At 45.3% G+C, this 23,814-nt stretch overlaps 1 protein-coding gene across 1 annotated transcript; it reads right to left on the bottom strand.

The window, feature by feature from the left end:
• Positions 1-383: 383 nt before the first annotated feature.
• On the bottom strand, positions 384-23,323 carry LOC149873079 (nephrocan-like). Its single transcript, XM_090031440.1, has 3 exons — positions 23,135-23,323; positions 9,127-10,028; positions 384-834 (listed from the first exon to the last, which is right to left on the bottom strand). Exons 1-3 carry the CDS (start codon positions 23,321-23,323, stop codon positions 387-389), a joined length of 1,539 nt encoding a protein of 512 aa, XP_089887566.1. The 3' UTR covers positions 384-386.
• Between the last annotated feature and the right edge of the window lie 491 nt (positions 23,324-23,814).

The raw sequence follows: 23,814 nt of genomic DNA, 5'->3' as shown, positions 1-23,814 counted from the left end.
GGAAACTGCAGCACCATTAGGTACAATTAAATGGCATGGATCTCAAAGCTCCAGTACTGGCATAGTATCTTGTGAAACACTTTTTGTCTGCAGTTTTTATAGAACTATCAAGCTACCTTTATGAACCCCATAGAGAACAATAGATCACTTTTCCAGGTGATAGAAATTATATTCTTACTTCCCAACAATCACCTAAATTAAATGCATAACAATATTGATTAAAAAAACTTTCTCACAATTTTTAAAGAACCTGACATCATAATACACTGTTGGCCACCCCCTTCCCCACTTCAAAGCACTATGTTTTATAAAAAATAAAAAAGGAAATTTCAGTGGTACCCCCACATGAGAATGGAAGAGAGCTCTAAGGCCCACCATCATCATGATTAATCTATTTCATAATCATAATAATCGTCATCCACTTTTATTCCAACACTGGGAAAACCATCGGTTTTCATTTTCTTTATGCCCTCTTTGATTCTTTCAGCTGAAGAAATGTTATTTTCACATTGCTGCAGAATCTTTTGGGAAGACATCCAGCTTTCTCCCTGGCTTTCTATTGGAGCTACACATTGTCCCCCCTTGACATCTGTCCCTTTGGCCATCAGCACCTTTCTGGTTCTGAGCAGGTCACAGGTGCAATTCCAAGGATTTCCATCTAGATACAGGTGCCTGAGACGAGGTAAATACTCCAAGACTTTGCGATCCAAGGAAGATATCTTGTTGTTCCGTAGATTTAAAACCTGAAGTTGTTTCAAGTCCTTTAGCTCTTGTTCTCCAACATCCTGTATGTCATTTCCTTTCAGATCCAACCGGGCTAGAGTATCTGGAAGTCTGAACAAAAATGAAACAAACTGAACATTTGCTATACTGATTCTGCCAGTGTCATTGAAAAGGAAGGCACTGGGATGCCATACTGCAGAGGAGACATGGCCCTAAAATATTTGTATGCATGATTTTGGACACATGTCTAAATTATTACTTACATGTGATTTTTTGAAAGCTGTTGGCCCAACATCTGAGTATAGCGGACTTATTTCCCCCAAATTATTACATCCCTGAATAGGCTCTTTTTTTGAGGGAGAAGTATTACATTCGAAGTGGGCTTTAATTAACGTGAAAGTAAATTTCATGGATTCCCATGTAATAGTCATAACCAAGACCAACTTATAGCAATGCCAAAGACAAAATATGTACAGAAGGCTGAGGTTATCTCCACTAAGGCTTTCTTTGCATAAATGTGGTTGATATTTTGTGCAGTAATGTGCATTTTTTTCTTTTTGTTGCTTTATTTTGTCAGCATCAGATTCAGAAATTATGCACAACAGGTCAAAAGAACCTGAAAAGGAAGTGCTCATATCTTTGGTAGATATTTCTAACCAATCTTAAAAAGATGTCATCGGGGACAAAAAACAAATTATTCCTACACAGCTTTGTTGAAAAAACCCAACAATTTAGAACTGAGTAAATATGAAAATGAAAATCTGATGAATTTTTCACCATATATTTTGTCAATTTTTTTCTTTTGCATTCAGTCATTTTGGCCATAAAATGAGGCTTGTTGTTTTAATTACTTTTGTATTTCAAAAGCCTTACTCATTCATTTATAATCTTCTACTTTTATCTCATACTTATATATGAAAACTGTTAACTAGAGAAGTGTACTAATTTGGCATAAAAGACAATTTAATTAAATCAATTTGAAATTAATCCAAATTCAATTTAATACTGTATTATAATGTACAAGGTGCTGAGGTTGGGAGTGCCAGTCTGAAACATAAAGGACTCTGGTTGCACATAATTCTCAAAGTCATTATAAAGAATGTTAAGAAGAATTACCTAGAACTAAACTGTGACTCTGCACTAGTACCCATTACTGATGCGATAGCTTATTTTACTGTAGTTCTTTGATATATCACTAAAAATAAATGATGAAAATAGCCCTTGGGATATGCAATTGCTGAGGTGGTTGTTTCTGTAAAGCTAAACTGAATATCATATTCCAAAACTATTTGCCATGCTTGTTGAAAAACTCTCCAGAGCTTCAGAGAGAATATTCAGAGAGTAAGGTTTGTAAAATGTGGTCTTCCATGGTACTACAATATCCGGGCAAGAGCAAAAGGAATAGCACATTTTTTGAATAACTCAATTTATTCTGGAGAGATTTTGATCTTGCAACCACAATAAAAACTGGAGAAAAAACCTGGAGCTATGATTTTAGTTAGTATGGACAGTGGTTTGACATGGAAGAAAGATGGCATGGGGTGAAATGCAGGTCTCAGAAGGCACTGATAAGAAGATACCACTTAAGGTTCTTGTTCCAAAAATATATATACTCAAAGGCCTGAGTGAGCAAAAACTTAGGCATAGTCCCTCTGAAGTCCAAATGAATCCCACTTAAGTCAAGTTTAGATTTTGAGGCCCTACTGTTTGATCACAACTAGTGTTTAAGAGAGTAGCCATGTTTAACTGTTTGACTGTTCTTGCTGCTCTTTGGACTCCTTTATGCTCAGAGCCAGTGTGACAGCAATGCTGTTGCTACTTCTGAAGGTAGGATTAAGCTGGATTCAGAATTTTAAACCATTTCTTAAAGAACCTATGGCAAGCTCCTTAGCACACTGGCATCAGCAATCAGTGTTCAGGGAGCCATTGCATATGCAGCGTCGGCCCGCCCATGCCTGCAAAACCAGTGGCCGCAGGGAGGCCCCTAGCCAAGGGGCCCTATGCAGCCAGCATCCCCCACAGCAGAGATGTGAAAGCCGCAGTTTTAAACTCTGCACCCATTTCAAGCGCCAAGTCTAAAACTGTGGCTTTCACATTTGCTTGCCTGGCAGCTGGAAGCAGGGCCCCTCCTCCACCGATGGGGCTGGGGGAGGGCAGGCAGGGCTGGGGTCTTGCCTGAAGAGCCCCACCACATCTATGGGCCGCATGGTGCCACACCTGTGGGGGAGGGGGCCGAGATGGGCTGGGAGAGCCCTGCCTTACCTGCTCCCTGCCAGGCCCAGCCCAGCCCAGTCCAGCCCTCTGCATCAGGACAGCAGGGCAGCAGCAACCTGCACATGAGTGTAGCAGAGGTGGAGGGGAATGAGACTGGGTTGCGGGCGGCTGCAGGGGGCTAGGGGGTGGAGGGCTGTCAGGGGTGGGGTCTGTGTGTGTGTACATGATATCTCTTATTAGACCAACTAAATGGTTAGAAACATTTTTTTGGCAAGCTTTTGGGCTTAAAAGCCCTTGGTCAGGCTGGGGAAGCATCTGTAGTTGGTGTACGCTCTTCCTGGATGGAATAAATAGTAAAGAGGCCAGAGGCTGGGCTGCAGCAAGAAGGGTAGTCAGTGAAGATATGAACTGAGGAGCCAGTGGGTGAGAGAGGGGGATGAATATAGCAGGGAAAAGTGGAGAGGTACCTGGGGGTCAGATGGCAGGCAGCTTATAGTGTGTCATAAATCCAATGTCTATGTTTAGTCCAGGGATGTACTTAGTAGCTGTATCTTCGAGAGTTGTGCCGAGTTGCTCTTTGGTATGTAGATTAGGTAAAATTCCTTCCCTGGAGGTATCAGCTGGCAGGCAGGGAGGTAAAAAAAATCTTCCTTCTTGTTCTGAAATGAAGTTTAAAATCCAAAATCGGCTAAAATTCAGCTTCTTCCATGTTTCAGGGATGTACTTGGTAATCGTGTTGGCCTGAAATGAGAAGAAATACCAAAATGTAGAACTCTTGGTTCCAAAATGATACCTTTTATTAAACCAGCTAGGAAATCACAAAAAAGTTGGACCCAGAGGGACAGCTTTCCATCTCCAGCTCTGTCTGTGCAAAAATTAAGTTTACTTCCCACCTATGGGGACTTTGTACCACCTATACATTTCTCAGGGCCCAAAAGCTTGCAGAAAAAGACAATTATCTTATGATTTCCCAGTTGGTCTAATAAAAGGTATTATATTTTGGAACTAAGAGTTCTATACTTTTGTATTTCTTCCATGTTTATTCCATGATTTTTTGTATCCAAGAGGTTGATGAAGTGAAGTTCATAGGCTCATCTGTGAAAAATGTTTTGTGAATTCCCTTTGAGGATTAATAATGAGAGATTGGAGAGAAAGTGGATTTCTTGTAAGAATGTGCCCCCACCAGTAATTGGGTATTCTGGTCTTTAATAGATATCGGATGTGAGTTCATTCTGGTGAGCAGCTGTTGTGTGGTCTCGCCTACATATTTTCCATCGGGGCATTTGGTGCCTTGGATGAGATGTATTACATTTCTGGAGACGCAGGTGTAAGATACAGGAATGCTGATGGCTCTGTTGTGGGGTGTAGTAAGTGTGCGGGTGGTGGAGATACGTTGGCAGGTTTTGCATTTCTTTTCATGGCATGGTCTGGATCCATTTGGTGTGTTCTGGGCTGTAGGAATTTTGCTTCTGGTGATGAGGTTAGCGAGATCCAGTGCTTGTTTGAAGGCTAGGATGAGTGGTTCTGGGAAGATCTCGTTAAGAACTGGGTCTCCTTCTAGTATGAGTTGCAATTGTCTGAGGATTTTCCATATAGGTTTGACGGAGGTGTGATATGTCATAACCAGCAGTGCGATTTGTAGGGTTTTCCTTGTGCACTGCACCAATTCTTCACCTGGTATCCAGGTGGCTCTTTCAAATGTGCATCTATCTCTCTGGAGGAGTGTCCTTGTTGTGTGAAAGTCTTTTTAAGATTTGTGAGGTAGCGATCCTGGATGTTCTCCTCAGTGCAAATTCGGTGGGATCTGAGGGCTTGGCTGTGTATCACAGGTTTCTTGGTATGTTTAGGGTGATTGCTGGTTCTGTGCAGATATGTATGTTGGTCTGCGAGTTTCTTGTATAACATGGTCTGTATTTTACCACTCTGGATGCTGATCGTTTTGTCTAAAAAGGAGATGTTGGTGCTGGAGTACTCAAAAGATAGTTGGATGGGGGGGTGATGATTGCTGAATTTCTTCTGATGGAACTCAATCAGAGATTGCAGGTTTTCAGCCCAGATGATGAAGATGTCATCAATATATTTTAAGTATAGCAAGGTTTTGATGGTGCAGTCTTTGAGGAATTCTTCTTCCAGGTAGCTCATAAAAAGTTTGGCATATTGTGGGGCCATTTTGGTGCCCATAGCTGTACCCATGATCTGGAGGAAGCATTGGTTATTAATGTGAAATTGTTGTGTGTGAGGATGAAGCATATAATTTCAGTAATATCTTTGGGTCTGTACTCAAAGTTGTCATCTTACTCTCGTAGGTATGTAAGGAAGTCTTGGATGCTGTCCTGGTGTGGGATGTTGGTATATAAGCTGATAACATCTGTGGTGGCTAGGGGGGTGTTGCTGGGGAGGTGGTCTATGTTTTTAAGTTTTCATAGAAAGTCTGTAGAGTCTTGGACAAAACTCACTCTTTTGGTAACAAGTGATTTAAGGATTTATTCCACGAAATCCACTGATACTCACCCACTGGCTCTCAATTTATATTTTCACTGCCTGACTTGCATGCAGACCAGCCTCTGGCTTCTTTACTATTTGTTCCATCCAGGAAGAGCTCACAGCAACTGCAGATGCTTCCCCAGCCTGACCAAGAGTTTTTAAACCCGAAAGCTTGCTAGAAAAATGTTTCCAACTACTTAGTTGGTCTAATAAAAGACATCAGATTTACCCGAATAACCTTGTCTGTCATGTGTATGTGTACATTTGACCATAGTGGGAACAGGGAACACGGAGAAGTGGTGGGCATGTGCCTCCCAGCCCAGCAGGGTCCACCCAACCTCCCCTGCCAGCACTAAGAGGGGAAGGGGCCCCTCCTCACCCATAACTCAGCTCCCATGGGGGGAGGGGACCTCCAATTTTGTGCTTGCCCAGGGCCCCAGTGCATCTTAATCTGCCTCTGTGCTCGCCACCCCCATCCCCGCCACTGATGCCTTCTTCATGTAAGTGTGCCCCAAAGCTATGCCTTGCAGTGAGCCCCCAAAAATTGTGGGCCAGCCCTGTGTATATGTTATGGCTGCAAATCGAACTGGGAAGAGTTTTATTTTTTCTTTTTCTTTGTTCTTTTTTTTAATGCATCATATGCAAAGAGTCCATCTGGTGTTCATGGTGTTCCCATCTTTACCATATAGCCCTGAAACAGATCAAAAGCATGTGCCCTCACCCATTATAGAAAGGTGAGAGATCGGAAGCAAAAACCTAGCTCAATAAAGATAACCCTGCTGTTCTAGAGAGCCTGTTTCAGGAGAAAGTAAAAACACTGAAGTGATTTCTAAGTCCCTTTAAACACATGATGGAAAGCTGGCTGAACTGGGGCCATGGCTGACTTTCTGCATATACAGCTTTCTAGGAGGGCAGCACAACATCTGAGATAACCCAAACAGCTATATTTTCAATTTTGTGCATACTCAATTACCAGCTGATACATTCGGGTCTCTCTTTATGCAAGGGTTGCATTCTAAAAAACACCTCGCATAAAGCGAATCCATGATTATCACCTGTAATGCATAGGGATATGTACCAGCCTCACTCTATTGCTCCCCAAAACCATGACAAATTCAAACAGTAATCACACAATACAATAACTGCTGTGCAGAAGCGAGCTGCATGTTGCAAGCAGCGGCATGCGCAGGGGGTGTGCCACCACAGCAGCATGGGGTGGACTGGAGAGGCACTCGGGGGAGGGAAGCAGGGCAGCAAGGAACACCAGCTGCTTGCCACTCCTGGCTCTACCCTGCTTCCCTTCCCTGGGTGCCTCCCCAGCCCAGTGGGCACAAGCCAGCGCGGCTGGGAACAGAGGGCTACGAGCTCCCTGCTGCACCGGGTCATTCCCGCCGGGCTGTGGAGGCACCTGGGGCAGGGAAGAAGGGAACAGTGGGGCTGTGTGGAGAAAGTTTGCTCTGTGCTGCAAGCAGCGTCATGCACAGTGGGCATGGTGCCAAGGCAGCACGGGGTGAGCACTTCCTCTGCGGCCCCTCTGTTCACTGTTTCCCCTCATCTGTTCCCCTCATCACATATAAGCAAATTCGCACAAAACAAATTCACATAAAGAGTGACCTGAGTGTACACATATAATCAAATCTATTATATAAAGTATCCTTTTACTCATCCCTCCACTTGTGTTTTATAGTCCTACCTTGGAATTTATGTTCACTGAAGAATTAAAAATCTCCAATGTATTTTTCAAAATTATATCACTAAAAGGTTAATAGAGAGCTCTTTCTTCCCCTTAAATTGTCTCTACTACAGGGTTATAAAAATAAGATGGATTAGACAATATTAACATAACCAGAAAGCATTAAACATTCCTGTCAAGCTAGACTGAAATCAAATATTTATATGCCACTAAATCACTGATTATAAAGCTCTTTCCAAATAGATTCAAAGGCACCAGATGCTAACAGAGATGTAAAGCAGGTAAAACTGTATTATGTTATTTACTATGCCCTGTTAAGCCAGTCCACTAAATGTAAAATAATATGTAACACTGTAGTTGTGTTAAATAAGTGGATGTTATATAAATAAACTGCTATTTTTATAGCATCTTATTGTGCAGATATTTAACAAAGGACTTATTATATTGGATAAGACCAGTGTTTTTCTAGTCTTCTGGTTCAGTTTCCTACCTAGTAATGGCCAGAACCAGATGCTGAAAAGAAAATGCAAGAGACTCAGATTGGGCAATTAGACAACATGCTATGCACAAGGGGAAGTTTTGTGTATATCCTTCTATTAGAAGCTGGGTTATGACCCAGAGTGTTAGGTTTTAAAACCCTGCCAAATTTATGAGGTTTTCTTTAATACTTTAATTAAACAGTGATTGTTAGTATCTATATGAACATCAAGGTCTTCTCTGAACCATGCTGAGCTTTTGGAATCTTATACTGGAGCAACGATAGGCTAAGTATGGTTAAGTAAGAATGTACTTCTTTTCTATCAGTTGTAACTTTGCTGTCTTTCAGCTTCATTAAATGTCCTACTAACCTTGAAATATGAGAGGGTAAATCAAAGCAAATCAGTGCCCCTTATCTGCATTATTCTTTTGTATCCCCTAGCCTGCTTCTTTTATCTAGGTCCTATGGAAACAGCAGTCGCAGTTGCAGCCAGAAACCTGAAACAAACATGCACTCAGCTCTTTGCTGAGACTACCAGCAGATTAGTGCCAGATAAGGTATTAGGTGTGTGGTATGGATATTCTCTTCTGGGAATGGGGCTGAGCTCAAACTCATTTCAAAGACCATCCCATAGCCATCATATAGTAACATTCTCTTTCCTTACAAACACTTGGCAGGACTCAAGACAATAAAAGGCTCCTCAGCCTTACAGCTATTACTGCAGGAGCCAGGCAGTACCCTTTATATATTAAATAAATTAAAAGCTCATCTTTCATAGGCACAGAACAACTGCTGAAAGTAACAGCACTTTGTAGAGACATCAAGGTGGAAAGGGGTGTACATACATTTAATTGGATCACTGCACACTGCAGCTGTAACTACATCTATTCATACTGAGAGGACTGAATTTTGTTGTGAATTTAAAAAAAAAAAAGCCTTATGCAGTAAATATGTATGCAGGACCCCCCCGCCCCCCAAACCCAATTTGTGGAATCTCCTGCAGATTTTCAGTCCTCAAGAAGCAGGCTTCTAGCCTTCTCTCCCAACATGCACATGAACACATCTGTAGAGCAGGCAGGATGGATAGCCCAAGATCACTGGGAAATTCCAGAGTATCAGAGGAGAGATCTAGTGCCTTTACACTGTTCTTGGGACTCCACCTCCCAAAGCAGCATGTTTCTCGTACATAGTATGTAACCCTCATCCTCTTCCCACTGTCAACTTGCTAAAAAGTCTCATCAATTGGGGGAGTGATGCCAGTGACTGATCAGCATTCATTCCCACAAAGAAATTCCAGCAGCTTTCCAGGGGCATGATGTTATGAAAAGTAGCTATATTTCCCTGTCCCACTTACTGCACACTAAAGGAGACCAGATTCAGAAACGAGGAAGGGAGAGAAGGCTTGAAGCATGGCTGCTACTCTCATCTCCCTCGTATCCCCCCACAACTTTAGTCCAGTTTCTACGCTCTTTGGTTGCCAGGAAAAGAGGGAGGTGATGGCCCTCAGGTATAAACTGTCTTAACATGCACTTGCCTGAGTGGAATAGAAATAAGCAGGTTTTGTTCCAGTGCCAGGTTAGAAAGCTGTGCACACCTCTGAAGAGCTCCAGCCTCAAACAAACTAACAGCGTTGTTATCAAGAAACAGATGCTTGAGGTTTCGTAGACCCTGGAAGTCCTGTGCTGTGACTTGCCTAATCAGGTTATTGCTGCAGTCAAGTTTCTGGAGTCTGGCTGGAAGCCTGAGTGGCATGGCTTGGAGATGGTTACTAGACAGTTCCAGTGTGATTAAGTTAGGAAGAAGGTGAGCACCATCTATTGATGAAAGCTGATTTTCAGAAAGAAAAAGCTCAGATAGGTTTTCTAGATGCTTCACGTCTCGAAATCTTACTGTTTTGAGTCTGTTTCTCTCTAGTTTTAATGAAAGCAAGGACTTGGGCAGGTCAGGTGGGACCTTTTCCAGATGGTTTCCGCTAAAGCTGAGAAACTGTAAATCTTGCAGAGGTTCAAAGAAGTGGCCTAAGAAAGAGTGCAGTTTGTTATTAGCCATACTCAGATACTTCAGCTTGGGAAGTTTAAGTAGGCCAGACACAGACTCCATATTGTTACCATCCAAAATCAGACTTTGTAAGCTGCAAAGGGAGGAAAGCGTGCTGAAAGAGAGTGCCAAAATCAAGTTGTTTTGAATGTCAAGCACCCTGAGTTTCTTTAAACCTTCCAAATCAGACCCGTGTATAGCATTTATTGAATTATCACCAAGTTTTAATACTTCAAGACTTGATGGGAGGGAAGTGGGTATGTGTCTTAGGTTGTTCTTGCAGAGTTCCAGGGTTTGCAAGGTGTTCAGAGCCTTGAAGGTGTTATTTTCTATTGATTCTGTTCCACTGCAAGACAGGATAAGCTCTTCAAGGCCAGATATTCTGCCAAAGTCAGAGACCTCAAAGAGAAGAAGGAAAAACAGAACAAGTTCATGTAAAAATACTTCTATCCAATTTACAGACCTCCTCACTGGCTCTTACTTTGCTATTTGATCTATTTTGTGAATGTTGGTTCAAAAATAGTGAATGATGAATTACAGACAAAACAAATTACCAATATAGAGTAGTTCTTATGGCATCTGTATTTCAGCTAACATTTGCTTGTATTTCTAGGACAGAACTTTATTATTTATGTCCCAATTGGTCAGACATACAATTTATAGAAGGGGCAGGAAGGACGTTTCTTACATTTCTGCACAGGATAATTCAGTGACTATGGATAAAAAAATAACTACTGTTGAAACAATAGAGCATGGGTGAGATTAAGGTAGAGCTGTGTTCTTTCCCTTCCCCCCTGCCCTATTCAATGGTCATCATTGCTGATTGGTGTGGATTGTAGAACATACTACATTCCTTTTCCAAAGCCATGGCCCTGCCACTGTAAAGTGTGTCTCCTGGAATCTACAGGAGGGATTATACATGCATCCCATCACACCAGGTACAAACACTGTGGGCATTGGGCCAGTCTGGATTTGGAAATAAACTCTATGGAGCGTGCCCATCACTACTTCAACCGAATTTTCAAAACTTAATGCTTTACTGGTGTTTATCAATGGCAAATGAAGCTTTGATGTGGCTGTAACAATCGTAAGTTAGAAAAAGCCAGTGTTTGTATTATTTTTCTGCTTTGCTAAAGAGCTCTCATTTATAGTCCTGGAATAATAGAAGAGCGAGGCTGGAAAGGACATCAGGAGGTCATTTATTTCCAAAAACCTGCTCAAAGCAGAATCATCCCTGACTGAAACATTCTGGCCAAGTATCTGTCTAATCTGCTCTTAAAAACTTCCAACAATGGATACTGCACAATCTTTCAATGCTCCTTCTCTTTGTATGCTGAATTGACAATAGGCTTAAATTATCATGGCAGCTCCCACTCAGCAAAGTAGCTCACAACTATGAGAAAAAAAATTGAAAGGGGAAGAATCCAGACGTTCTAAGAGGGTTCTTTCATGGAACCCTTGGAGAGAAACACTTGACCACACCTGGCTGCCACTTCTGCTAGCACATGTCAGCTAGCAACACAGACAAGTGCAAGGTGATGCACCTCGGGAGGAACAACCGGCACCATACCTACAGGTTCGGGAACTCCCCTCTTGTCAGCACGGAGGCAGAAAGGGATCTGGGGGTCATCATTGACTCCATGATGAACATGGGCCGGCAGTGTGGGGAGGCAGTAAGGAAGGCCAAACCGCACCTTGGCATGCACCCACAGATGCATCTCGAGCAGGTCCAAAGAGGTGATCCTCCCCCTCTATGCAGCACTGGTCAGGCCGCAGCTGGAGTATTGCGTCCAGTTCTGGGCGCCACACTTCAAGAGGGATGTCCAGAGGAGGGCCACTCGCATGATCAGGGGACAGCAGGGCAGGCCCTATGAGGACAGGCTGTGGGACCTGAACCTGTTCAGCCTCCAAAAGAGAAGGCTGAGGGGGGATCTTGTGGCCTGTTATAAACTAGTCAGGGGGGATCAGCAGGCATTGGGGAAGTCACTGTTTCCCCGCGCACCGCCAGGAGTGACCAGGAATAACGGTCACAAGCTGGCAGAGGGTAGGTTTAGGTTAGATATCAGGAGGCGCTACTTCACAGTCAGGGCGGCTAGGGTCTGGAACCAGCTTCCAAGAGAAGTGGTGCAGGCTCCTACCCTGCGGGTGTTTAAAAGGAGGTTAGATGAACATCTTGCTGGGGTCATTTGACCCCAGTATTCTTTCCTGCCATGGCAGGGGGTCGGACTAGATGATCTGCTCAGGTCCCTTCCGACCCTAGAAACTATGAAACTATGTCAAATCCAGAAATGTGGAAGTGAAGTCACTGTGGAAGTTTATCATTCTCCACACCTTCTGTTGAAATCTGCATCTCCAACATGTTTGAGTGGCTGTATGTAGTGCCTCCAGTGAAGTTTCACTGCTGTATATCTAAGTTTGGCATATCCAAGTGGAAACAGGTGGGCTGGGCATGCTTGAAAACATCCCTGTGGACAGCCCTAGGGACACGGTATAATCATACCTTCAGAGCACTGAAGGTATGATTAAAGCAGTGATACAGAATAGATATGAAATCATGGGTAACAATAAAATTCAACATAAGATGTTAGATTTGAAAGAGTTGATTTCTCTGGTAGTAAATACCCTCAGATCAAGTGCTCAATCCTGTCCTACATGCAGCACAGATCTCTCTATGATACTGAAAAGCACAGGGAGTCCTGTCTAGCTAATACCACAAACTAAACACCATTTTCTCAAGGGGATCATTAAGTGGAGGCACATTTTATTCCTACACTGAGGAGCAGCACTGCATGCTCCCTTAAAAAAATCATCTTGCAGACAATGTAATAGCATATGTATTTCTAATCTGAAAACTTTTTCACTGACAGACAAAATTTTTACTGTCAGTTAAAAAAAAAAAATCTTGGTAGCCCTATGTAACTGCAGAAATGGTGTTACACCCTGCTACCCCCACCACATGTCCCCTACTTAGCTCACACCCTGACACCCTTGACCTCACTCCACACCATGCTATCCTTCCCAGCCAACCCATAAGCCAGGTCCCCACTACCCACTCTCCCTATCCCAGCATGGACCCCACCTACTACCTCTCCCCACCTCCCAGCCCCACAGTTCCATCCAAGATGCAAGGAACTATGGAGGCTACAGTGGGTCAGAAAGCTCTGACAGATAGTTCACTGTGCCAATCAAAGCTCCTGCTTAGATATGGTGGTGCTACTCTGTTCTCTCTGCCCAGCATTGATGACTGCCTCAAATGTAATTTCATTCAGGTGATAAATCTTGAAGCAAGATGAGGATGTCTTATTTTCACAGAGCAAAATTATTTTCACAGGAGATTTTAGGCTGTAAACTTACAAACCATTGGCAACCCTGGTTTCCTCCTCCTAGATCCTGTTATGATAGATTTCACCAAACAGCATTATTGTACATGTTAAAGCAATTCAGAAAAAAATGGTATCAATATTTCCGGGTATCTGGAAGTCATATCTGTTTGCTTTATCTAAAAGACCTGAGTTTTATTTTTGTTAACATCTTAACCTCTGAAAGCTATGGAAGGGTTAGCCAGGTTTTATTTGGTCTCTTCATGCAACAAAGGTCAAGATCTAGAGGGGCATTTGTGGCCTCTACTCCCTGACCTAGACTTTAAATTAGACAGTCAGTAGGTAAAGATCAAAAAAAATCTTGGAACTCCTCTTCTTTCCCTTCACTGCTTTTTATGACTTAGCCTAAGATGATAGCACATTATAAAAATTAAACAACCAATTTTAAGATATATAAGTCCTATGGAATAGGGACAACCTAGGTGCCTAGGTTCACTTAGGTACTTCATAGGTGGAAAAGGATATGATCAAAAGTTTTAGGAGTCTAAAGTGCTTCTGGATCTTGCTCAAAGATATCAACTTCTGTCAGCTGAATTTTCACTATCTTGTTTTGCAAATTTGACATACAGACAGTGAGTTATCGAGAGACTGTAGATATGAAATCTCATTAATATTCTTCATCAATTCTACATTAATTAAATAAGTATGTTTACCACCATGAAATGCCCTGCCATCTCCACAGTAGATAGTGATGCTGACCTTACCTTTTCCCACTATGGCAGAAGTATAAAGCAGGGATGCTCAACTCCTGGCCCACGGGCCAAATCCAGCAAACAGTGCCATGGCATCTGACCTGTGGGTCTCCTGAGGTCAGGAAATTTGGTGACAGGAGAATAGTGGCCCCATGGGTCTGGGTCTGGGCCAGGCCATTCCCCCTTCTCCTTGCTAGGTCAGGGCTGGCCATGCCTCCTTCCCCCTGTAGGGCTGGGTTGGGGCTACATACTCCACATAGTCAGATTGGGACCACTGGTGGGATCTGGACCACAGACTGACTGGGAACTGCCCATCCAGCCTATGGAGCAAAGCGTTTGACCACTAGTAAAAAGCATTAGTCTAATCTTTTTGTAAAAATGACGAGCTTTGGTAAGGATCAAGAGCTTTGCTGCACTGAAGAGCAGAACTTAGACAATAAGTATTACTCATATCTAAAGGCTTACAGAGACCTTAATTACCAAGGTCAAAATAAAACTGAAACTTCATATAGATGGCATGTCTCATTTTCTCTATTGGTTCAAATGAATTTTTTCTTACTTTTACAGAGTGGATTGCTGTATACCATTAAGATGCTTAATATTCATCTTATTAAGTGATAGAACATTTTTTCTTCTTTTCAATGCACAGACTTTCAATCCCTGACAAAGGATTGTAACCTGGGTGTCCCCAAAGTGAGTGTCCCCCCTCACCAATAGAAGGGGAAAGCCAGCAGGGCACATGTGGTGGGCTGGAAACTGCAGTCACCTGCAGTTCCCTCCCACCGATCATGTCTTAATAGAGCAGGGACAGAAAGCAATGTCTTTACCAGGTACAAAATTTAATATAGGCATATATATATAAAGGTAGTAAACTAAAGTGAATATTTACAGGTTATAAATACACATAACTATAACTATATATACACCCAAATTCAAACGGTAAGCATAATGGTCCCAAACAGTATGAACAGGTAAGTTCAACAATAAAATGACACTCTAAAATACAAGGCATTCAGTTAACAGTTAATAAACACTCTAAAAATGCACACTGAGTATCAAACAATCAATAAGCGCTCCAAAATATGAGATGCAAGAGTTCTCTATTGGTTCCCCTCCTCTACAAGGTCTCTCCTCCTGCCTCTTTATTGAGGCTATCTTTCCCAGAGTGTCACTCCACAGTGGGAGACCCGTTGCCCCACTGACTCATGTGTCCCAAGGAGCTGGGTGGGGCAGTGTTCATAAGCTCCCAGTGGCTCAATCCTTCTCAGGGGGAGTTGCAGGCCTGAGCCACCTCAGGCATACCCAGGGCTGGGTCACTCTGAATGCTTGTCCCCATGCTCGGGAACTGCTGTTCCCAGGGCCCTTATGGACCCACTACAGGGAATGGGTCCCAAACCACCCAGCCCCTCCTCCTCCAGGGCCTTACACCCCACTGTGACTCACCCCGTGGTAGCATTAGCTCCTGTGCCCAGCCTCGTGCCAGGGTTGGAGGCCCGAGCCACCTTGCTGTGGCTCCCAGGGTCCCAGTCCCTCGCAGACCCTCCATGCAGTGACGCCTACTGTGCAGCCCAGCTTCGTACTGGGGTTCGGGACCCGAGCCACCTCGCTGTGGCTCCCAGGGCCCCAGTCCCTCACGGACCTTCCGTGCAGCAACACCTGCACTGTAACCCGGCCTTGTGCCAGGGTTGGAGACCTGAGGCACCTCATTGTGGCTCCCAGGGCCCTACTTCCTTGCAGACCCTCTGTGGAGTGACACCTGCACCGCCTACAACTTCCATCCAGTGGTGAAATCTTTCAGGCTCTTCTGGGCAGCCAGATATGCCCACTGGGCAGCTCTCCCAGCTCTTCTTGGCCCAAGGACCTGTTCCTTCTTCTCTGTCCCTCACCAACTGTGCTGCGTGCTCAGCACACAGCTGCTTATATCCTTTCTGGGGCTCCACCCCCAGACTAAAAATGAACCAATTAGGGGGACTGCAACTGCAGTTCCCAGTTAATTCCATTCTTGCCCCTGCCTTTGGAGTACAGGGGGAATGGACTGTCCTCCTGTGCCTGTCTCTGGTGGGTTTTGCCCCACAAACTGTATTCACTGTTGTCACAGGAGCACGGAGGTGTCCTGTGCCAGGTAGTGTAACTTGGGGTGGGGGTGTGTCACAGGAGCACCAAGGTGTCCTGTGCCAGGGAAGTAAAAGGAACCAAGCTGCCAATCAACAGGGCAGTGCCGCTGTGAGTTGCTATGGCAACCAGCTGGTCAGAAGGGGGCAGGGCTAGGCCTTTATAAACAGCCCAGGCCAGAGCCTGACTAGCAGTTCCCTTCTGGCAGCCTCAGGAGCAGGAGCTCTGCGGCTGAGCTGAGTGGCTTGAAGTGGCAGCGGCAGCATTGTGGTGCTGACCAGTCGCAATGATGTTAGGGAGGAGAGATCCCTGAAAGGAGGTATGGTGGAAGCCCTGCTGGGGGCTGGGAGTTTGCATTACGAGCGGGAAGGCTCTTCGTTGGTTTTTTGTTACAGCTGTTCAGGCTTGGCTTGTGTTATAGTTATACCAGAGGACCAGGTGAGGCTGTAGGTGTGAGAGGAGGCCTCACGGGAGGCCTCTCACACCCCCAGCAGTTTGGGGGTTCCCACTGCCCAGCAGGGACACTGTGCCAGTAGGGCATAACTGTTTGCACTGGAGAGGTGTGGTGTGCGGAGTTTCGGACTGTAGCCCATAAGGGCGGTGTTTTGCCCAGTAGGGCAAAAGACCCAGAGAAGGGTCAAGGGCCAGGCATGGCTGCGGCCACCTGAGCCCCAAGCGTGAGGAGCGTGGTATAGGCCCCAGAGAGGGCAAGGCCCCAGAGGGGTGGAGGACACAGTCGAAGAGCACGGCGTAGGCCCAGAAGGGGGGCAACAGCTGTGGAGAGCACGGCAGAGACCCCGAGAGGTGCGGGAGAGGCCCTGAGAGGGGCGGGGAAGCCCAGAGGTGGGCAGTAGGCCCTAGAGTGGGGCAACGGGCTGAGGAGTAGCACAAGAGTGTGCCAGGCCTGGGGGCACCGGTAACAAGGCGGCGGCGTCAAGCCAGGCCCGGGGGTGCCGGTAACAGCCGGACAGCGGAGAGATAGGCCTGGGGGCGCCGGTAACAGGCCAGTGGGTAGGAGCCTGGCCCGGGGGCGCCAGGCGGGTGACGAGCCCAGGGTGCCAGAGGGAGAGCACCAGAGGGGCAGGGGACCGTACAACATCCCACGGAACAACTGCGAGGCTTGGGGCATGCTAAGAGGGGAGGTTTGGAGGCACGCATAGCCCTTAAAGCAGGGGTGCCCAGCGGTACCCCATGTGGAGTAGGGGTAGGAACACACACACCGTCTACTTGGGGATAAAGGCAGCCTCCCATACAAATCTATTTATTATGAAAGTTGTGGCGGGTGAGAATCCAAGGGTGCTGAGTCCACCATGAGTGACGGTAGGGGGCGCTAGGGAGTTCACGGCCGCTCCTAGACCCCACTCCCTCATCACTGTCTCCTAAGCCTGGAGAGCCAGGCAAAGGCCAGCAAGCCCACCACAGGCTTCTTAATGAGGATTACTTAAATTTTCCTTTCCCATCCATTTGGTGTGCCTTAGTAGGCCTTACAGTTGGCTCTGAGATTTAAACATTTATCCCTTTTTTGCAATTCCCAAACATAAGGCAATATAAATCATCTGAATCGAGGCATATTTTAAACAATATATGCTCCCTCTTTGCCAAAAGGTGCTGCTTGTTCATTTCTAGGGATTCTGATTTTGTTTAAAGATTGCAAAAAAAAAAAAAAAAAAAAAAAAATCACTGGTAAAAATCACAAGTGCTCTGATGTAAAAACTTAAAATCCACATTTATCCATTATATAAATGAAACACCACTATATAATCAGTATTAGTTGAATACAAGGTTTTATTAATATATTTACAATTTTAAAGGAATTTGGAAGCCTACCAGTGCCTCAGTCATTATAATAAAATAAATTATATATACCTATATATTTTGGCATTTGGTTTTGGTTTTTTATCATAGAAAAATCAGGTTGTGGGTCCAGCTGTGGCTGTCCTGCCCCCTGCTTTGTGGTGCTGAGCAGCCCTGATATATCGGTGCCCTACCCATGCTATTTCCTTTCACTCCCAAGCAACAACCCCCACCCCAGTCCCAGCCCTACTGGTGCCCCTCACTCTCTACCCACAGCCCCTTAGCTCTATCAGTGCCCTTAAGTCTTGAGCCACAGCTCCCCATCCCCCAGACCTCCCTGGCACCCCTCACTTCCAACCCAGAGTCCACACATGCCCTCCCAGGTGCTCCTCACTCCCAACCCATACCCCCTGACCCTGCTAGTGCCCTTCAGTCCCCACCCACAGCCCCTCATCCTCCCAGGCCTGCTGATGCCCTTCACTTGTGACTTGCAGCCCCTGCCCTACCCAGCCCTGCCAGAAGGGGTCACCAGCTGCCAGGACTATGGGACCAGGGTCAAGGCTCACAGCCCCCTCCCTCTGCCCCAGCAGCATCCAAGCCCTGGCTACTGCCCACAGGAGGTGGCAGCAGCTGTTATGGCTGGAGCAGAGCGTGAAGCCTGGCTCCTGCTCTGCCCTCATGAGCAGCATGGCCAGAACAAAGCGCATGGTGAGGGACGGGAGAGGATGCAAGCCGCAAGCTGTTGACCCAAGGCTCCCCAACCCACTGCCCTCCCCTCCAGGGACCTCCACAGTCCAATGGGCGGGACCCATCGCGGGAGGCCAGGGAGGCTTGGTGCTACTGCTGGGATCCCACTCTGGTCATGTTGCCATGGCAAGGTATCCCATGCCCTACTGGCAGCAGCAGTGATGGTGCAGAGCCATGCCCCCTGCCACTGCACGTGGGCAGGGGCATCCCACCATAGTGGTACAGCTGGCATGGGGGTCATGACAGTGACCAAGCCTCCCCACCCTGCCCTGCCCCCCCATGCCAGGTCCTGCCTGCTGGGCCATGGAGGCCCCAGAGGAAGGGCAGCAGGGTAGGGAGCCCCCAGCCCACAGCAGGCAGCTCACATCCACCCCTGCCCCATACACAAATCTGGGTTTCATGCGCCCCCCCCCCCCCCATGTACCCACAGGAGTGCATGCAGTGGCAGGGAGCTAGTCCCCCTGCCATCTCTTGGGTGACCTACCCATGGCTCCATCCCAATCCCCCAGTCAGGCCCCATGGCCATGCCCTCCCACTCTCATCCTGGACCCCAGGCCCCATACAGCACCTCAGCTGGGCAATGCCCCAGCCCTGCCCCACTCTCTCCTTCACCATGGGGGCCTCAATCTGCCCCACCCACCCTCCCCCTCTTTTCCAGACCCACCTGGAGGGAGCCGCAGGAATCACTCTCCACACTGCCTGGCTGTCATATGCATGTGCGCACACATAGTGCCCCTGCTCGATCAGCCTCTTCCTGCTCCTCGGAGCCCCAAGCAGCCCCTGCAGGCATGAACCGTGCCAGCCTGCAAGGGGAAACCTGCCGTCCCCCGCAATTTTCTCTCTTAAGGGAGAAAATTCACATTTCTCTCCCTAAAAAGGAGAAAATCTGCATTTTTCACCTTAAAAGGGGAAAAATCTATGTTTTTTCATGGTAAGCAGAAAACCCAGATCCCTGCTCATTTCCTAGGCAGTCTATAATGTAAAGTGACACTCCTAAACATCCAGATCCCAAACATTAGATCCAAATATTTAGATGCTGTGAAAACAAGGTTCTACTAACTTAGTGTGAATAAAAGCATTTTCATTTTTGCCTTTATGTCTGCTAAAGAAGATTGTGACAGGATGGTTCCTAGGGGTGCCATGACCTCCCCTAGTGCCTTTGCCTACCATGCCAACCTGGGCTTTGAATGCACCCTCTATCTCACTCGCCACGTCTTTGATCTTAGTATAGGTTCAATTAGGGAGGCTGCCTTCCTGCCCTTCTTGGCACGGGGCCGGTCTTACTATACTAGGACTTTAGTTCTCATCCCTGTGCTGGTCCTCTCTCGGGGCCTACTCAATATACGTGCCCCCTCCTGGGGCATCTCTCTAACTGCACCCCTTCTCGCCCAGCCCGAACTTCCCAATGGGCTTATTCCCCTCTCGGGGCTTCGTATCTCACAGGCAGTGCCCCACTCGGGCCTGCCTCCCTTCTGTTCCGTGGCCACTCGCATACTGGCCTGCACCCCGCGCTCCCCACGGTCTCTATGCCCACACTCGAGCCCGGGTGGGGAGTGCAAGGGGCGCGACCCCGGGCCCTTCTATGCCCACACTGGGGCCTTTGCTCACGCTCCTCGCGCCTGCCCGCCCGCACTGGGGCCTTTGCTTGCGCTCCTCGCGCCCGCACTGGGGCCTTCTGTGCCCGACTCAGGATTCCCAGGGTTGGGGCTCAAGCAGCCCTAGCCTTACCTGGCCCCCAGACCCGCCTCTTCGGGCCTATGCCGCGCCTCTCGTGCTTGAGCTCAGGTGGCTTGTAGCCGTGCCTGGCTCCTGACCCTTCTTCTGGGTCCTACACCCGGTTGGGGCTCAGGTGGCCATAGCCGTGCCTGGCCCCCTAGACCACTGTCTGCATCACTTGCCCTACTAGGGCTCCAGGACCCTTTCCTGTTCCTACACGCAGTTGGGGCTCAGGTGGCTGCAGCCGTGCCTGGCCCCCCTGGACCACCGTCTGGGTCACTTGCCCTACTAGGGCGGGGTCAACACACCCCAACACACACCCCACTGGCACCAACAGCTGTGCCCCACTGGCACCGCACTCTGTGCCCCACTGGGCACTGGAAGCCCCCAAGCTACTGGGTAACCCCCATGAGGCCTCCTCACACCCCTACAGCCTCACCCGGTCCTCCAGTGTAATAATCACAACTCAACAAACTATAAGCCAGCCGGCTATAATGCCTCATAAGCCCCCAAGCTTATAATACCAACTCCACTCTATGCTGGCTCTCTCTCCTACCTCCATCAGGGTTCTCTCTACCCCTGCATCATTGCAGCCAGTCAGAGTGGTCAGGCTGCAACCATTAACTCAGGCTGCTCAACCCCCTGCCCCTGCCCAAGAGAAACTATGTCTGGCCTCAGCCTTCCCTTCCTTATGAAGGCCAAGCCCCACCCCCTGGCAGTCAGCTGATCTAATCAGCTCCCATAACCACTGGCACCTGCTGCCTTAAGTAATGGCAGCCAAGGCATTTTTTGTCTTCAGTAGCAGGCACCCTAGTGCCCTGCTACAAAGATATTTTTTAAGCAGGCCCTTCTGTAGCAATAACAGAAAAACAGAACAGCAATAACAGTATTTCACTAGCAGATGTAAACCCTCAATTCATCTAATTAGAAATGGTTTTGAATTTAAAGTAAAAGTCACCAGACTAGATTCACAGTTTGGGAAGAGCAAAATGCATGTTATAACAATTTATTATTATCATTACTGTTGTTATTATTATTAGTAGTAGTAGTATTTTAATTTCAATAAACTAGAGAGGTTAAAAAAATTAAAAGAAAGCTAGTATCTCTTGAAAGCTGTCAGATGAAAAAGCATTTATTTTAAAACTGAAAAATGAGGCCTTGATCCTGTAAGCACTTACATATATGCTGAATGAGATTGTTCATGTCTGCAAAGTTAATCATATGTGCTTAAGTTCTTCTGGGGTCAGGGATGAAGTTTTATTTTAAGTACAGATAGTCACATAGAAGGAAAAGTGAAAAATATATTTGGAAGCTTAGCTCACTCTTCATTAAAGATCTTTGATAAATAGTCAGAAAGAATAAAAATTCACATGTTATGCTGAGTACAATAAGCAGCCAAAGAACACTTATTTCTTTTCTTTGCAAAATTAATAGTAGAAGGACACCAGTTGTTCAGCTCAGTGAATTTATAGTACAATGAATTGCCCTGTGATTTCATTCATGTAAAATTGTTTATAAAACAATCCTGCCATTTATTTCATTTCTATATTTCCTTTACACAGCAGCATACCCTGGATATCTGAGGTATCTATAATAAGCACATTCTTAAATGCATCATAACAAACATCTGTTTCCTTTTCAGAAATCCAAGTCTATTTAGCTACTATTAACTGAACAGTCACTTACAAAAATAGGCAATTAAGCTAATAGAGATATTTCTTGCCCCGATGTGCAAATATTATTTTTCTTTCACACTTAAAATGTGGTTACATCTCCTGAGAAAGAGTAAACAGACATACTAGAAGAAGGAGTTCATTAACCAGACTATATAAGTGTATTTAAGACACAGTGGTGAGAGCTGTTTTTTCCAAGGAATGGACCAATAGCAAGTGAACGATGGATATCAGTAATAACTTAAAAAATAGCAAAAATTAATTCTTTGCTTTGGTTAAACTTCAACATTGCTCTCAAAGCTGAGATTACTTAACAGTACAAGCAAAGAGAGACCCAAATATTGCTCCAAAGTGATTTTTATCCTAGTTTATACAATCCTGAGAGTAAAAACAAAAGGTATAGTTGATAACAGTTAAAATGATACTCCTGGTATAAAAGCAAATATACTTCAGTAAAAATGTATCCCTCTCATGGAGAATTCCTTGAGAAGCTTTTCATAGAAAACTGGCACACAGAACATGTATAATACAGAGGGCTGTATTTCCCTAGTGTCCAGCCATATCAATTGAATTTATTGTACCAATATTATGTTACAGTAAGAATAGGGAAAAGTTATTTTAGCATGTGCTGCAAAAAAAAACATCATCTGGTACTAACTTCTGTACAGTATTGCAGGATTCAATGGTGCCTAGGAAAACTCAGAGTAAGCTATTATAACAAGAATTATTATTTATAAATCAATTTATTTCCTTATTTAGTGAGATCATTTACCGTTAAAAATTGCTTTCATTAATATCAAGCACACATCTCCCACATTGACTTCAAAGATATAGGGTAAGGTCCTGAGTAACCAAATTTTCACCATGTATTTTTAATAGAAACTGTATCATGGAGGTGTAAAATGGAGGTGGGAAGTGATGCTGTTTCATTAATTGTGAAAACCATTTCTGTTTTCTAAAATCCGGACTTAGCAGGAGAAGCAACGCATTAGATTTTAGAGAACCTACACTTTCTTGGTGAAGAAGTAAGTTTTCAGAGAAGCTATGCTATCTCAGTGAAGCAATGAGTGTTTGACCAATTAAAAACTGATCAATTTTTGCCTCACTGTTACTAATTATAAAACGTGTAAGCACAAGATCATCAGTATAACTCTGTATGAATCATATAAGAAATAAATCCTCCAAGCAGTTTACACAGGCACTCTGATACCATGGTGATGGGAACAGGACAATCTGTAAAAAACTGAAGAACAAAAAGCAGAGAGTGCACAGTTGTACCCAACCTTTAGCATCTGGAATAAACCTCTTGCTGGGCTTGACTTGGAAGTTACAAGCAGATAGAAAGAAACCTAATTGAAAAGAGAACTTATTTAAACCGGGCTCTCTCTTACCTGGAGTTGTTTGATCTTGCTGTGGCTAATGTACAGCCTCTTGGTGGTGAAAGGCATCTCTGTAGGTATTTCTATAATTCTGTAGCACTGCACTGTCTGTGCAGAGTCACAGTTGCATCTTCTGGGGCAGGTGGTACTTGAACCACTGTAAAGAGGAAACAAAAGGAGTAAAACATAAGACACACACATCTTCTGAAACAGGAACCCTGAAACTGTGACATTTAACAGCAACAGAGAGTGTGTATTTAGGCACTTGGAGCCCTTTTATACCATGAAATCTGATAAAAGGCTGTTATAACTGTGTGCTTTGCCCATGTGAAATGGCAGCAAAAACAATACCTTAATTTGCCTGGGTTAAAATGTTAGCAAGCATTACAAAGAGTGAGGGGCTTAAAGAATGATAAGGTGCCTTTATATTTCTAGGTATGTGAAATTAGTGTTATTTATTGCCTGACATTTAATCTGCAAACATCCATATTATCTGCAGTTTCCTAGTTTTGTTAAATGTGACACCAGAGAATTAGGGGGGAAAGATAAGGAGCTGTTTTATAGTGGGCTATAAAACCTTTGTATCTTCTGTGACCCTGTATTAAAAACATTTAAAAAAACAAACCCAAAACAGACACTGAAAAGTTTCACCCCTTCGCTCACATTATTCAGGCAAGTTTCCCCTCCCCCCT

The sequence above is a fragment of the Crocodylus siamensis genome, chromosome 1 (genome assembly GCF_052110815.1).
Source record: "Crocodylus siamensis isolate JL-2025a chromosome 1, ASM5211081v1, whole genome shotgun sequence".
Lineage (NCBI taxonomy): Eukaryota > Metazoa > Chordata > Crocodylia > Crocodylidae > Crocodylus > Crocodylus siamensis.
The sequence above is the reverse complement of the archived record's forward strand: the minus strand, read 5'-3'. Positions and strand labels throughout refer to the sequence as shown.